At 44.0% G+C, this 15,615-nt stretch overlaps 1 protein-coding gene across 8 annotated transcripts in view; it reads left to right on the top strand.

Moving 5' to 3' along the window:
• Window positions 1-15,615, top strand: part of NEDD4L (NEDD4 like E3 ubiquitin protein ligase) — a 338,860-nt gene that overhangs the window by 160,929 nt on the left and 162,316 nt on the right. The window contains exon 1 of one of the 8 annotated variants that reach the window (XM_082417935.1): window positions 10,273-10,419. The exons of the other annotated variants lie outside the window; for them this stretch is intronic. Within the exon in view, the coding sequence (XP_082274061.1) occupies window positions 10,403-10,419 (17 nt within the window). The 5' untranslated portion in view covers window positions 10,273-10,402. Of the gene's footprint in view, window positions 1-10,272; window positions 10,420-15,615 lie in introns of those variants that run through there. 8 annotated transcript variants of the gene reach the window in all.

The following is a 15,615-nucleotide window of genomic DNA, read 5'->3' as shown; positions in this document are numbered from 1 at the left end:
AGATTGTGCCCATCAAAGAAAAAGCAAGCAACTAAACTATAAGAGGGAGTTTAAAGGACTTACGTGGTAGTGCCTCCCTCTCCCCCCCGCCTTTTCTAAATGTTTGTGAGGAGGAAGAGGCGAACTTTCATTCCCATGGGAATTTGAGGAAGATGATGGTGAAATTTTTAAGAAGACAGGAAAAGGAAATGCTTTCTATTTAGACAGAAGAAAAGCAGCGGGAATGATTCTCATGTACAGTTGTTGCGGGTTTTTTTTTTTTTTTTAATTTAAAAAGGCTTTTTTTTGCGTGTGGGGGAGTCTTGTAGTGCAACTAAATGTTGATTTTAGAAAACACCACATTTAGGACATTCTCTTATCACTGTGGAATATAACTTAAAGATATCAAATGAAGGCAGGAACAGAATGATGGGAATTTGCTACTTGAGGAATATAAGAGTTTTATTCTGAAGTGGTTTGTTTGGTGGATATGGTGAGCCCTGTGTACTTACTGACAGCATCTTAGAGGCAGTTGATAAGACTTTGGGGGTTATGACGGTTGCGTTGGGGTGGGAGGGTTGTTCTGATTTTTTGTAGTTCGCTCGAGGCAGTACATCAGCCTGTACTTGTGAGGGCGTTTCCAAATCGATTTTCAGGAGCAGTCACTCTTCTCACCTTGGCAGAAGTCTGTGCCGCCTTGTGATTTCCCTCCTGTGTGTTTTGAGTTAATGATGATTTAATGCTCTAGCAACGTCCAGGGCTTCTCATTGTACAGGTGGGCTCGTAGCCTGCCTGCTGGCCTCTCCCCTCGGATCCCAGGGGCATCTGAGTTCATTCACCTTCACGGTGATGCCAGAAGCACAAGTTCCCAGGTGTTTTCAAAACCTATCTCAACTATGTTTTCAGTGGCTCGGAATTCCACCGAGGGTCACTTGACATGCCTTCGCCTACAGTCAATATTTGTGTGCCCTCCGCCCTTGGCTGGGTTTTCTCTGTATCCAGGTAGATGGGGTCACAGGTAGGCAGCTCCCCGTGCCATCCCGCCCGCTGGCCAGGACTTGGGGGTCAGGCCTGGCTGAGACCCCCAGCTGCCCTCCTGGAGTCAAAGATGGCTGGCTTTGTTCCTGGCTCCTCTAAAGGCCTGAGGTCTAGATCGTAGAGAAAATCCTTCCTGCTTCACTGTTGTCGCTGCAACAGTATCAGCCAAAATAATCACGAGATCTTTCCAGGTAACCACCAGCTGTACTCTCAGCTGTTGAGAGAGTTGTGAGCTGCTTATTCATCTTAGAAGTAGTTACTGGGAAAAAGGTTAAAATTCCAGCTCCCGATTGACATTACCCCTGAAAACAAAGGGTTGATTTTCCTTCTCCTAGAGAACGGACACGTCCGTGGAAATTTTTGGAAAAGCACATGGACACGTGACAGAGCCTCACCTCCCAGAGGCAGTTAGCGGTGTCACTTCAGACTAAGTGGAAGCTCAGAGATGATAGATTCCAGTGGGGTAAATGGAGTTGAATAGAAACACATTAAAAAAGCACCACCTGCAGTGATGTAAGCTGTCCTGCTCGCTTCACTGTTACTCATCCTTCCGCTGTAGGCAGCCGGGTCACATGTGATCATAAAGCACCTCTGACTCAGGTCAGGGACTGGAAACCCGTCACATTATGGAGGGCATTTGGTCACAGATTCTGGACCAGAGGCCAGGTGCAGTCCTGGGGCTGTGATCTGTGGGAACATTTTCCAGTGCAGGGATTTGAACGTGCAGCTCAGTTAACAGGGTTGGCGAGTTGATTTTGGCCGAGATCTGCCATGCTAAGTAGACTAGCCTGAGACTCAGGGAAGTCTGCAGCTTCGTGAAAGGAAAATGTGGTGTGGCGGGCTTTAAGGCATTTTAATATGTCCCACTTTTTCTTACTTGCCCTGTTGTGTTGAGGTTTTTCAAGGGCATAACTGTATGTGAAGTTAGTGAGTGATACGTCTGAAGGACACTCTCCTGTCTGATAATATAGTTGTGTGACTATTTTAACTCATTGACAAGGCTATTGAGGACATTTGTAATACTGTGTTCGTTACTTTGAAATAATTCGTCTTCTCCTTATTCTTTGAGTCTGTCAGTGACCGAATATTTATTATCTTTGTGCTAGACATTGAGGGGTACCTGTTTTTCACTTATGCTTGGCAGTTTTCGTGGAGCTAAAATTCTTTTAAAAGGTTGATTGTTTCTTCCCCTGTCTCGTATTGTTTTCACTTGCCTGATTTTATTTTTAAATACATACTTTAACAGCCCTTAAGCATGGGGCTGAGCGAGGATGGCAATCAAAGACAATTATGATTTAATTGATGGGTCAGATTAATCAGACTGGCAAAAATATGTCCCCTAATTTTGTTAGCTAGTTAAAAAAAGTTTTTTTTTCTTTTAAATTTTTTGTTCATTTACGGGAGGCCACACACTGAAGATGGAGTGATTTTCCCTGCATGTGTGTGTGTGTGCCAGTGGAACTCTGTTTCCGAAGGAAATAAAGAATTTAGTGGCTAGAAAGATTATGTCAGCTGAAAGGTATGCCCGTCAGAGAAAGAGAGAGTGAGTGAGAATGAGAAGACCAAACCAGGGCCCTGTCACTTACGCGGAACTGCAAATCCAGGAGATGAGGCGTCACCCACTGCAGGGCTGTTGCCATGAAAATTAGATTTTGAGCATGACACAGGACAGACGGCTTTGATGACAAAGCCAGCAGTAACCACCAGTTTAAGGCTGAGACCCACAGACTTCCCCAGTAAGGCTCAGCGGAGCACTCGTGGGTGAGGCACCCCGGCCCTCCCTCCCTGGCATCTGCTCTGAGCTGCAGGCCTCCTGCAGTTGCCCCATCCTAGGTATCGCCCGCATCGTAATTAAATCACCCTTTTGTCGTGCTTGTGAACAATCTATATTTGGCTTGGCTGCTTTTTGTGGGGGAGGGGAGAAGTGTGGGCAGAGAACAAAATAAAAAGAGCAGTTTGTGAGCTCGAGATGAAGAGCACATCAGTAAGGGTCTAAACGGCCTCCCATTCTTGAGGCGAGGCTTGGTTATTTATTCAACAAATGTGCCCTGGAGCCCCTCGGGGGGCCACTTGGGAGCTGGGTGCTGGGGATGCCCAGTGCCCATCGGTGCCCGGGCCCTCGGGCCGCACGGCATCTGCAGGGAGCTTCAGCCGATAGTAACCAAGGGAGCATATGATAACCAAGCACGGGAATAACAACTGCATGGGTGGACAAGCCTTTTTTCTTTTTCTTTCATATGGTACTTTCTAACATTTTCCAGTATGGCTGTTTTCGGTTAATTTGAAAGTTGTGGCCGACGCTAGGATAGTGGTTAGAAAACCTGCTTTAAAAAACCCTTTAAAACATCTTTCCCATAGAAAGCTATGCATTATTGTGCCTAGAAGGGTAAAAATCCGCCACTGATCTATTAGAGCAGAATGAAAAGATGTTTCCTGGAAAAAAAGTATTTCCGCCCATCAAACATGTTTATCTCTCATGCATGTTGGAAGCCAGGCACATGCGCATCTATGGAGTAGCCCAGAATGAACGAATTATTCCGCCTTCTAAGCGGTGTGGCAGCCTAGATACAGAGGCGAAGGGTTGAACTTGGGGTTGGACCGTTGACATGACACGAGTTCTGTCAATTGCCAAATGGAGTCACGTTAAGTTACGTGACCTCTAACATTGAGCTCTCATTTTTCAAGTCAGAATTTATTTTAGCAACTTATGGATCCAAGCCTTGGAAAGGCTTGTTACTATTTTGAAAGTATAGGTGAAATACGAGAGGGACGGGTGAATGTGAACACGCGCGGAACAGTACATTTATGAGACGCCGTCCATACTTCCTGTACTTAACCCAGCATCGCTGAGAAAAAGGCATTGTGTTCCGGGTTTCTCAGGTCGTCATGGCCACAAGCTCCTGTGCTGTGCTCGGGGTCAGGGAAGCTGTGGGACGACTGCAGACACCTGCAGCTCACCAAGTGCTGAAGTAAAGGGTTGGAGGCCTCCCTTACCATTTGATGAGATTAGCTGATAGCCATCATGACATCCGATTATTTCCAGTTTCAGGTGGCAGAACTAGAAAACAAACTTGGTGTGTCTTACTCCAGGGTGCATGCCCTCAATGACGTTGCTATGTTACCCTAAATCAGGTAAACCAAGGCAGCCATTAAAGAAGGAAAAAAATCCTATATTTGTCAAATGTGCAACTGTTAAATTTTTGTGAGGGTCTTCCACTTAATGATTTCTCATTTCCTGCAAGTTATTCAAAAATCACTGCTTCAGACAGGTCCCGGGACCGTCCTAATAAACAGCAGCCAGTGGCTCCTTCCACTTGCCAGTGTCAGTCCCCTTTGCCTGCTGTGTTTCTTTTCTCTTTAGTATTTGTCATGTGTATGTTTACCACCTGTTGCCCCTTGCTAGAGGGGAAAGTCCGCAAAGGTAGGGGGTTCAAACGTTTTCTTCCCTGGTGTATCTCAGGTGCCTAGGCCAGTGTCTGTGACGTAGTAGGTGCTCCTGAATGTACTGAGTGAAGGAGCAGGAGAGGACACCAGACACTTGAGCCTTGAGGGGCCGTGAGGGGAGCCACCGGGTGCCCTTGCGGTCCTGACTTGGGCCATCAGGAGGCTGTAATTTCTTCTGAGTCATCCGTACTTTGAGGTGAGTTGTCGGGAGGTGGCCCCGCCCCACCTTTAAGCATTAGTAGAATGGAATTGGCTGGGTGGCTCTCACGACCCGGAGGGGAAAGTCTCATCGCCAGCCTTTCTTACAGACTTTTCCCACAGGTCGGGGCCGAGCTTCCGTCTTCACGGTTACACAGAGAGCTCTGGTCACCGGGACTGGCTCCGTGGAGCTCGTTACAAGCTGTTCCTCGACGTGGCGAGTGTCCCTGCCTAGTTGCCACTCTGGTTTTCGGCACTCAGCGTGCCGTGGTTGCATGTTCCACAGTGGTCTTACTTAGTCTTAATCCTTTATTAATTGCCTCTCATTCAGACTCCCTCAGAGCAGATAATCCTTCACTTTCGGCTTCCTTTCCATTACTATTGGATTTCTTGGTTTCAGCCATGACATGAGAAAAAGAACCAAGAAATTGTGAGTGAGGCTGTTGTATTTCCATCCGATTTACCCCTCTCTTGGCGGTATTATGCTTGAAAATAATAGAGAGGGCCATTGCCCAGCGTGTGAATTCTGTGTGTTCCGTGATTCGTCCAGTGATATTTCCCAGTCTTTGCTTACCACGGAGCTGAGGTTTACCCACAGCACCACATATCACCACCACACCCCCCGTGCCTAACCTACCCTTGCACCATCACCGTACCCTGTAAAGCAGTTACTTGTGGGAACCTACTGTGTGACCGAATGTTGTATACGCAAGTGACCGGGACATGGCCCTGTTCTCAAGGAGTTTCTAGGCCAGTCGCAGTAACGGACACATAAGTAAACGATGGTTGTACTGGGCGGTTTCTGCCAGCAGGCGTGGGGTTTGGCATTAAGAAGCCTTCTCGGAGACAGTTGAACTGCTCTTTCAGGTCGAGTGAGGGTCAAGTGCAGGCCGGGTGGGATCAGGGCGTTTCCAGCAGAGGAGAAAGGTCATGGTGTGCTCGGAGAACTAAACGAAGTTCCCCCTTGACTAAGTGTGGAAGGCACGCGGAAGATGACCTCGGAGGGGCAAGCAGAGGCTAGAGCCGGGCAGACCTTGGATGCCACGGTCGTCTGGACTCTATCTTTGAGGTTACAAAGAACCAATTCAGAGTGGGTGATTCCCATGTGTTTGGCTTGGGAGATTAGGTTAATACTTGGCTGCATTAAGAAGATGTGGAACAGGGGAGGTGAGGGCTTGCGGCGGGGGCGCATCATCACCGGGCTGGGATCACCAGAAGGGTTCCCTGCTTGCTTTTCTGGTGCTCAAGCTTAGGGTCCTGGCTGGAGTCAACTTGGCTGCCACTTAGCAGTTCATAGTCATGGAAGAGGAGCGGGATGTGAGCCCCCCCAGTGAGCATTGTAGAGTGAAAAGAGGTCAAAGATAAGGCCTTGGGGAGCACCAACATATAAACTTGTATTTCTCCGGTCTGGACGTCCCAGTCTGAGCTCTTTATGTGAGATCCGTGCACTTTTCCACACCTGCGGTTCTCTCCTGAATGCGCTGTATTCTAATCACCCTTAGAGCCTTGCTACACCCACCTGCAGTATCGCCTGGGAGCTTGTTAGGAATGCAGATTCTCGGGGCTCACCTCACACCTCCTTAATCAGAATGCATTTAAACAGAATCCTCAGGTGATTGCTATGCATGGCCAAGTGCTAGAAGCCCTGCTGTAGAACATCTTTACCAATCACGTAAAATCAGGGGGCTCGTTTCTTCTGTGTTCTCCATAGGAGGACCTAGTTGCCTTTTAAAATTTTCTCAAAATTACAGACTATCGAATATATAGAGTGTAAATCTAATTAGCAGCTAATAAGCGGCATTTGGCTAGGATGCAGAGCTTTCCCTCCTCATGCTGTTTCTCGCATTCTGATCGCTTTGTGTTCATTTATAAGGAGGCTCGCTGCAAACAGGCATGCTACCTGCATGCTCACTTGCTTGGGGTCATCTAACACACTTTCCCCCCAATGACCCAGTGAAGAGAGAGATTGCATCTCACTTTTGTGGTGGCACCGGCCACATCCACAAGTAGATTATATTTGATGTAATTATGATCACTGTTGGATGGTACCTCCATCCATGTCAGCTGCACAGAAATTATATTCAGCATCTTGTAATAACGTATAATGGAAAAGAGTCTGCAAAAGGGTACGTATATACATATACATTATATATATAACTGCATCACTTTGCTCTACACCTAAAACTAACACAGTATTGTAAGTCAGCTATACTTCAATAAAAAATTTTGAGGTTAATTACAATGAATGTTTTCTCAATAATGTGCCTTTATTAAGGGCTGTTTAAGAGTTTGTTTGGTGTGTGAAAATTCATAGCTGCGTTGAAGTTTACACGTGTTTATTTTGAAAGGAAACCTTTTCAGGCTTGGGGAAAAGATCAGCGACAGATGACAAAAGCATGAAAAAAGACACTGAGAACTTGTACAGTTGGAGTAGAAGTTTATAGTGGTGCATAATGAGCTAGTGATACATTTTTAAAAGTTTATTTTTCATTAATTTTTATTGAAGTGTAGTTGCTTTACAATGTTGTGTTAGTTCCTACTGTTACAGCAAAGTGAATCAGCTATATGTATACTTACATCCCCTCTCTTCTGGATTTCCTTCCCATTTAGGTCACCACAGAGCATTGAGTACAGTTCCCGGTGCTGTCCAGTAGGTTCTCATTAGTTATCTATTTTATACATAGTATCAATAGTGTATATTTGTCAATCCCAATCTCCCAATTCATCCCAGCCCCCTTTCCCCCTTGGTGTCCATATGTTTGTTCTCTACATCTGTGTCTCTATTTCTGCTTTGCAAATAAAATCATCTGTACCATTTTTCTAGATTCCACACATATGCGTTATTATACGATATTTGCTTTTCTCTTTCTGACTTACTTCACTCTGCACTACAGTCTCTAGGTCCATCCACGTCTCTGCAAGTGACCCAATTTTGTTCCTTTTTATGGCTGAGTAATATTCCACTGTATATATGTATCACATCTTCTTTATCCATTCCTCTGTTGTTGGACATTTAGGTTGCTTCCATGTCCTGGCTATTGTAAATAGTGCTGCAGTGAACATTGGGGTGATGTGTCTTTTTCAAGTATGGTTTTCTCAGGGTATATGCCCAGTAGTGGTATTGCTAGGTCATATGGTAGTTCTATTTTTAGTGTTTTAAGGAACCTCCATACTGTTCTCCATAGTGGCTGTATCGATTTACATTCCCACTAACAGTGCAAGAGGGTTCCCTTCTCTCCACACCCTCTCCAGCATTTATTGTTTGTAGATTTTTTGGTGATGGCCATTCTGACCCATGTGAGGTGATACCTCATGGTAGTTTTGATTTGCATTTGTCTAATAATTAGTGATGTTGAGCATCCTTTCATGTGTTTGTTGGCAATCTGTATATCTTCTTTGGAAAAATGTCTATTTAGGTCTTCTGCCCATTTTTGGATTGGGTTGTTTGTTTTTGTTTTTGTTTTGATATTGAGCTGCATGAGCTGTTTGTATATTTTGGAGATTAATCCTTTGTCAATTGCTTCGTTTGCTAATATTTTCTCCCATTCTGAGGGTTGTCTTTTCATCTTGTTTATGATTTCCTTTGCTGTGCAAAAGCTTTTAATTTTAATTAGGTCCCATTTATTTATTTTTGTTCTTATTTTCATTACTCTAGGAGGTGGGTCAAAAAAGATCTTGCTGTGATTTATGTCAAAGAGTGTTCTTCCTATGTTTTCCTCTAAGAGTTTTATAGTGTCTAGCCTTAAATTTAGGTCTTTAATCCATTTTGAGTTTATTTTTGTGTATGGTGATAGGGAGTGTTCTAATTTCATTCTTTTACATGTAGCTGTCCAGTTTTCCCAACATCACTTATTGAAGAGGCCGTCTTTTCTCCACTGTATATTTTTGCCTCCTTTGTCATAGATTAGGTGACTATAGGTGCATGAGTTTATCTCTGGGCTTTCTATCCTATTCCATTGATCTATATTTCTGTTTTTGTGCCAGTACCATACTGCCTTGATTACTGTAGCTTTGTAGTATAGCCTTAAGTCAGGGGGCCTGATTCCTCCAGCTCCGTTTTTCTTTCTCAAGATTGCTTTGGCTATTTGGGGATTTTTGTATTTCCACACAAATTGTAAAATTTTTTGTTCTAGTTCTGGGAAAAATGCCATTGGTAATTTGATAGGGATTGCATTGAATCTGTAGATTGCTTTGGGTAGTATAGTCATTTTCACAATATTGATTCTTCCAATCCAAGAATATGGTATATCTCTCCATCTGTTTGGGTCATCTTTGGTTTCTTTCATCAGTATCTTATAGTTTTCTGTGTACAGGTCTTTTGCCTCCTTAGGTAGGTTTATTCCTAGGTATTTAATTCTTCTTGTCACAATGGTAAATGGGATTGTTTCCTCGATTTCTCTTTCTGATCTTTCATTGTTAGTGTATAGGAACGCAAGAGATATCTGTGTATTGATTTTGTATCCTGTGACTTTACTAAATTCATTGATTAGCTCTAGTTGTTTCCTGGTGACATCTTTAGGATTTTCTATGTATGGTATTATGTCATCTGCAAACAGTGACAGTTTTACTTCTTCTTTTCCAATTTGGATTCCTTTTATTTCTTTTTCTTCTCTGATTGCCATGGCTAGGACTTCCAAAATTATGTTGAATAATAGTGGCGAGAGTGGACATCCTTGTTTTGTTCCTGATCTTAGAGGAAATGCTTTCAGTTTTTCACCACTGAGAATGATGTTTGCTGTGGGTTTGTCATATATGGCTTTTATTATGTTGAGGTAGGTTCCCTCTATGCCCACTTTCTGCAGAGTTTTTATCATAAATGGGTGTTGAATTAATGATACATTTTAAAAATATGAACTCCCTTTCCTGTTTATAAGTGATTATCAGCAGTGTAATCAGGTATCTGGAATTAACTGTTCTGTTATTTTCTCCCTTAGTCCTCAAACGTTAATATTTTTTGTGTCCTTTAGATTTGAACATTTAAGTTTCTCACACAAGAGTGTGTCAATTCCATAAGACATTAGTTAAAAAGTTTTTGCTTTTGTTAATCAGAAGTGACTTATAATGTTAGTTTGGGGTATTAGGTAATATTGCTGAAAATGAGGTTTGCTGTGAAGCTTTTTTTTTTTTTTCATTTTCTTATTTCTTTGCATTTACTTGAGCTTATAACTCAGGACAGTTTAGGAAATGACCCTGTGGCTCCCACACTGTGGAAAAGTGAAGAAAATGAAGGAAGTTTAAGAAAATGAGATTTGCACAGAAAATACATTCTGTGTCTAGTTGATCAGTATCAGGTATGTGTTGAGAATTCCATGTTTTGGCAACTCAGGCAACACAAAGTTTCAAATGTGTGACCGTGGGAAGAAGTTACCCTATCATACGGTGAGTAGGAAGTCAAGCAACGAAGAAATACTTATTGAGGGCATGTTCTCTGCACAGTTCTATGGAGAATGCAGACTTGCCCAAGAAGTAGACAGTGGCCATAAGTGACTTGCAGCCAGTTAAAGAGTGTAATATTAAGATTTACACACTTGAAAAAGGACAAACAATACAGAAAGGCACGTGAGTCAACAGCAGAGGAGTGGCCTCTGTACTCACGACTTAGGAACGCAGAGCACAGAGAGGCTGGTTATTATAGGGTGGTTTGTTCTGGGAAGATGAGGAGGAGGTGCTGGCTGCCTGGAGCCTGGAAGGATCAAGGATTTCCACAGGAGGAAGAGGAGAAAACAGAAGGGATCTCCGATAAATGAGTATGCACCAGGGGTAAGTGGGCTGAAAACTTTGAAGGCAGTAGATAGGCATATTTGGGGAATCAAACACATGTGGCTGTTACTGACAAGGGGGTTTAATTGGATTCTGCACTTATTGCCTAATAGAAATTCTTAAGCATAGGGCAAAAGTAAAGCAAGGATCCTGTGTTGTGTTTAAGTGTACTAGAGGTCTGACCTCCATAGTTTTTATGGGAAAGGTACATTTTATTCTACGTAAATTGTCTTAATCTGTCCTTTTGTGTTCTTACCCCGTGATTATTTAACACTTTCTCCTTTAGGGTCGCAGGGACAGGGAGAAACACATATATCCATAAAACAAAGTCATCTAGTAGCATAAACTGTAACACCCTTACAAGGTGGGAGTGGTGTGGGAAGGAAACACACCTTCTGTAATTCTAGAACCTACCCCAGGCTCTCTTTAGAAGTCCTTCGGTATCTAGTCTCATCCAACGTGGTCACTTAAGGGAGGATTTAAAAATATCTGAACGCAAGGAGAAATCTCCTGGGTGCATCCAACTTTGAAGATGTTGTAAGGGACTCTGCTTTTCATTACTGGTGAGGAAGTCAGTCACGATTTTTAATGCTGATGAAGGCTTCATTTCTTCTGTAAATTCCCTTCTTGACAACATACGGGTCCTGGAGATCCAAATGTGAGTACCTGCCATGTATTTATCTGCGTAACTGGGAAAAAAATATGTGCTCCATGACATTCATCTTCCTACCATTGGGGTGGAGCTTTATCGTAACCCAGCCCTCTTTCTATTGATTATAGTTTTTTCTTCCTGCCATAATGCTGTGAAGCATAATTGATTGTGCCTCTCTTTTAAAATTCTATTCTAAAAACCCTTATGGTGATACAGTACAGAACTCGCCGTAATGGAAAGGTCAAGTGTCTAGTGGTTTGTTTGTGTGTTTAACAGCCTTGAAGATAAAACTTTAAATATTTGGCCAATTATTTAAGAGTTGAGGGGATGTTTTTGTTTCCCTGAGCAGTTCTAGGATTTCACACGCAGTTTTTTGTGCTTTTGAGAGCAGTGTGAACGTCCTGGGCAGGGCGGCATCTGTAGTAAACATATTTTAAGTATTATTCTGCAACCTAATACGGGCCCATAATCCCATGCAGTTCGAAAAATCCAAAAAGCCCCGGAAAGAAAACATTGTTGTAGGTTTGTAGGAAACTCATTTGGTGGCAAAATCTGACCTCAGTGGACTTGGGAGTATTTCTGGTTTTATCTAAAACACTTAAGATAAGTATTTGTACATGTTGGCTGTGGGTCCTGTCCCCAGGCCCCTACTGGGAATGTTATGCAGTAATTGGAATAGTTAGGACCATCTAAAATGAGAAAAAAGTCAGAGTTCTGGAACACATTTGGCCGCAAGTGTTTCCAATAAAGGATGGCTTGTTTCCTGAAGCTGCCATATGAAGTGCCACAAACAGGGTGGCTTAAAATGTAGAAATGAATGATCTCACAGTTCTGGGGGCTACAAAGCTGAAATCAAGGTGTTGGTGGGGTCATGCTGTCCCCGGGCTCTAGGGGAACCTTCCTCTTCTCTCCTCTCCTCTGGTGGTGGAGCAGTCCTTAGCAGCCCTCCGGTCACGTGGCCGTCTTCTCCCCGTGTCTTCATTCCTGTGCGCACGTCTGCGCAAATTTCCCCTCTTCTGAGAGCACAGTCGTGTTGGATTAGAGTCCAACCTAATGAACTCATTTTCACCTCTGTGAAGACCCTTTTTTCTAATAAGGTCACATTCTGAGGCTCTGGAGTTTCATATCGTTTTGAGGGGACACAGTGGAGCCCGTAACACAGGGAATGGTTTCACAAGGAGGCACTCCATTCTTGCCGCGTTCAGGCCAGTGCTGATTTCGAGACCCTTGCCTCCTGACTTTCCTGGTGCCCTGGCAGCTGCTTCACTGAATGGCTGTCACTCGGGAGCTGCCTATTCAGACTTGAGAAGTTGCCACATCTCGTGTTAACCTCCTGTAGGGCAGGAATCCCTTCCCCTCAGAGAATCTTGCCCGTGAGAAGAAAGATTCTTACATTGAAAACTGGCCTGGGTTCCTTTGGCACTACCATCACTCGCATCCCTGAGAAGTCTAGAAGGTTCCTACCTACGTTAAAGGAAGGATTGTGCAGAAGTTCTTTAGGACAGTGCTTGGCACGTAGTAAACACTTAGGTAGAGAGGTCGCTGTTGATGTGCACAGGAGCTGTTGACCTGTCTCCTGAGCTGTCCTCGGATTCCTCTTCTCTCCACCACTTGCCCTGTATACCCAGGAATATTGGTGCCACAAGGCTGCTCTCGGCATAGTTGTTGTTTACTCATCTGCATGGCAGCTCCTTCTTCGAGACCTGTGTTCCTGAGCGCTGAGCCCTGCAGGTCTCAGCAGTGTCCGTCGCTGCTGTTGAGGGCCCCTGAGAACCTCCGAGTGCCCGCCTTCAGTCCCGGCACCCAGAGCACGCGGTGACAGTAGACGTCAGGCACAAGCTGCGCTCTGGGCACCCGCGGCTCTTCCACAGTTAACTAAAAGCATCTTTTTCTCCCTGTTTAGTGAATAAAGGCTGAATTCCCTGAGTAGTTCTGTGCCTTAGAATTTGCCCTCTTCCACGCAGCTCGGTGTTGATTCCACTTTGGCATCAAGGTCAGAGTTCCTCTGCTTGAGCAGCGTGGCTTCTTTTCCACCCTAAGGGCACAGGTGAGATGAGCCGAGGAATGGGCTTCAGTGTTAGAGTGACGACTTTGGAAGTCTGTTCCTGTACTTGGTGATTTCAGTGTGATAATGTGTCTGCGTACCTGTTTTTTTTAGGCTACCGACTTTATAAATTGGGGGGGGTGGAGGGAGCTAGTTTATTTAAAAAAAAGAAAGAAAGAAAGAAATATAATTAAGCAGTTACGAAGGTATCTTTGCAAGAAGTTTGAATTGGCTTGACTTCTCTAACTATGAGGAAAGTAGATGAGTGGGTGTCAGTGGCCACCAGGCTCATGTCAGGAAAGAGAGACGGATGAGGTGGTCACATCTCAGAGTTTGTCCCCTTGCCTCATTGCCTTCAGAACTGAGTTCCTGAGAGGCTCTTATAATTACAGGGTACTTGCAACTGTCCTTTTACTACAAGGTAGTGTTTTTAAAAAATAGACAGGAACTGACTTGCCTTTTTTCCTCAGCTGCCTCACCGCACCGCCTTGAACTAATGAACAAAGTGGTGCTGACTGTAAATTGTAATTACAGGTAGGCCTTGTAAGTTGCCCTTTCTATGACCCCAGTAAATGTGGGCAGTATCAAGCGGTCAGAGAAAGCCCACCCAGAGAGGCAGAGTCTTGGGCATCCAGTAGATATGAGCTGCCTGTACCCTCCTCCCATCCTCTCAGGAGTGATGGCCTGGCTGGAGAGTGGAGACAAGTACTGAGTTGAAGGAGCTCATTCTGCTGGATGCTGGAGAAAGAAAGAGGAAAAGACAAGAGTCTCAGGGGTTCCCAAAGTGGGGTGCCCAAATGGGCAAATTGTTAGAAAGGCAGATTATCAGGTTCTACCTCGGATCTGAATCAAAAACTCTGGGGGTGGGCCCAGCAATCTGTGTTTCAACCAGCCCTCCAGGTGATTCTGATGCCTGCCACAGCGTGAGAACCTCTGCACAGGAATTCCTTACGTCTGCAGGCCTTCTGCAGGCAGTCCAGCCGCCGTGGTGGTGCCGTGTGCTGGAATCCACAGGTCTGCACTGCGGCGGAGTCCTTGTCTTAGTGCACGTACAACGGGGAGGGGGTAGGGAGGTACTCTGAATTGTTCTAGTTAATCATTACCGTGAGCAAACACCATCAGAGTGTAGGTCCTGCCAAGTGAGCGTAAGAATGAAGCCCTCAACAGGTACTTGGAAAAAGGTGAGCAGTAGTCTGTTTTAAGAAGGAGGAGGAGGGGTACTGATGGGGAATATTCGAATGTTTCCATGATACAGATTTGTGGTTACCAAGGCGGGGGAAGGATTGGGAGTTGGGGATTAACAGATGCAAACTATTATATGTACGTATAACTGAATCACTTTGCTGTACACCAGAAACTAACACAGCATTGTAAATCAACTGTACTTCAATGGAAAAAAAAGTTCCAATGATAAATCTATTCAACCTCATAATTTGTCGTAGGATTCGTAGTCTCTGTGACACAAGACTTCTGATGCGGTGACTTTGCCTGTGCCCCACGTAGATTGCCTTCTCTGGCCGGGATAGTTAATAGATGGAGCACATTTCCTTTCTCTTTCTGCTAGAGGATAGAGTCCATATTGCGTAAACAGTAGAACTGGACTCTGTGGTTTTCAAAGAACGTCTTTAGGGAAGATTTAGCGTTTAGGTCCCACAGTCATTCAGATCCATAGGACTCCTAAGATTCAAACCTGTTGTCAGCCAGCCCAGGATTCTTTTGCCAGGGTGGGGCCTGAAGGAAAATATTGGCAGGGGGTGTGGCTCTCCTTTCTGATGGTCAAATGGGAGAGCCATGCATAGTGAACTCTTCCTTGATAGCCATTTCTGCATCTGTTAACACGTTTGCCCCATCTGTAGAGCTCCTGCCTGACCTACCTCTTGGAATTCCTGTCCGTTTTACTTCTGTAGCGTTGTAGAAGTTTATTACCCTTTGTGCTAAACAATTTGCATAAATATTTTCCAGCTGATAACCCTTCTCTAGGCAGGAATTACTGATAAGTCTGTGGAGCATTTGGTAAGTGAATATACAAGTATATTAGGCATAACTTGGTCTTTGCTTGAAAACTTACAGCTTAGAGGTTATCTTAATTATTCCAGTTAAATAGTTAAGATCAGTAAAAGCTGATAATGAAATAAGAATTTAGTTGTGTGGTAAATTTGAAAGTGTGCATATATTATACTGATTCTATATTGTCCTGTGGATATATTTCCCATTGGACAGTCTTCTGGGACCTTTTCTTAATTAAATGCACACAGATAAATTTATTGACAAAGACCAAATGCTCTTTTAACTAACAATAGTAGGACTTGTGTGTTTGTGTGTATGTATGTGTGTGTGTGTTTAAAAACACTTGTTTTACAGATAAAATCTCTGTTCGTGAAACCATGTCTCTGGGGCTGTGATGGGAGGTAATGCGGAAATGATTCATTATATAGATTTTTGTTCAGCCAGAGCTTTTAAGGACTATTTAAAGTTTATATAAAGTGAGCTTGAGCTCTAC

This window comes from Balaenoptera physalus (assembly GCF_965194825.1).
Source record: "Balaenoptera physalus genome assembly, chromosome: 12".
In the NCBI taxonomy this organism is placed as follows: domain Eukaryota; kingdom Metazoa; phylum Chordata; class Mammalia; order Artiodactyla; family Balaenopteridae; genus Balaenoptera; species Balaenoptera physalus.
The sequence above is the reverse complement of the archived record's forward strand: the minus strand, read 5'-3'. Positions and strand labels throughout refer to the sequence as shown.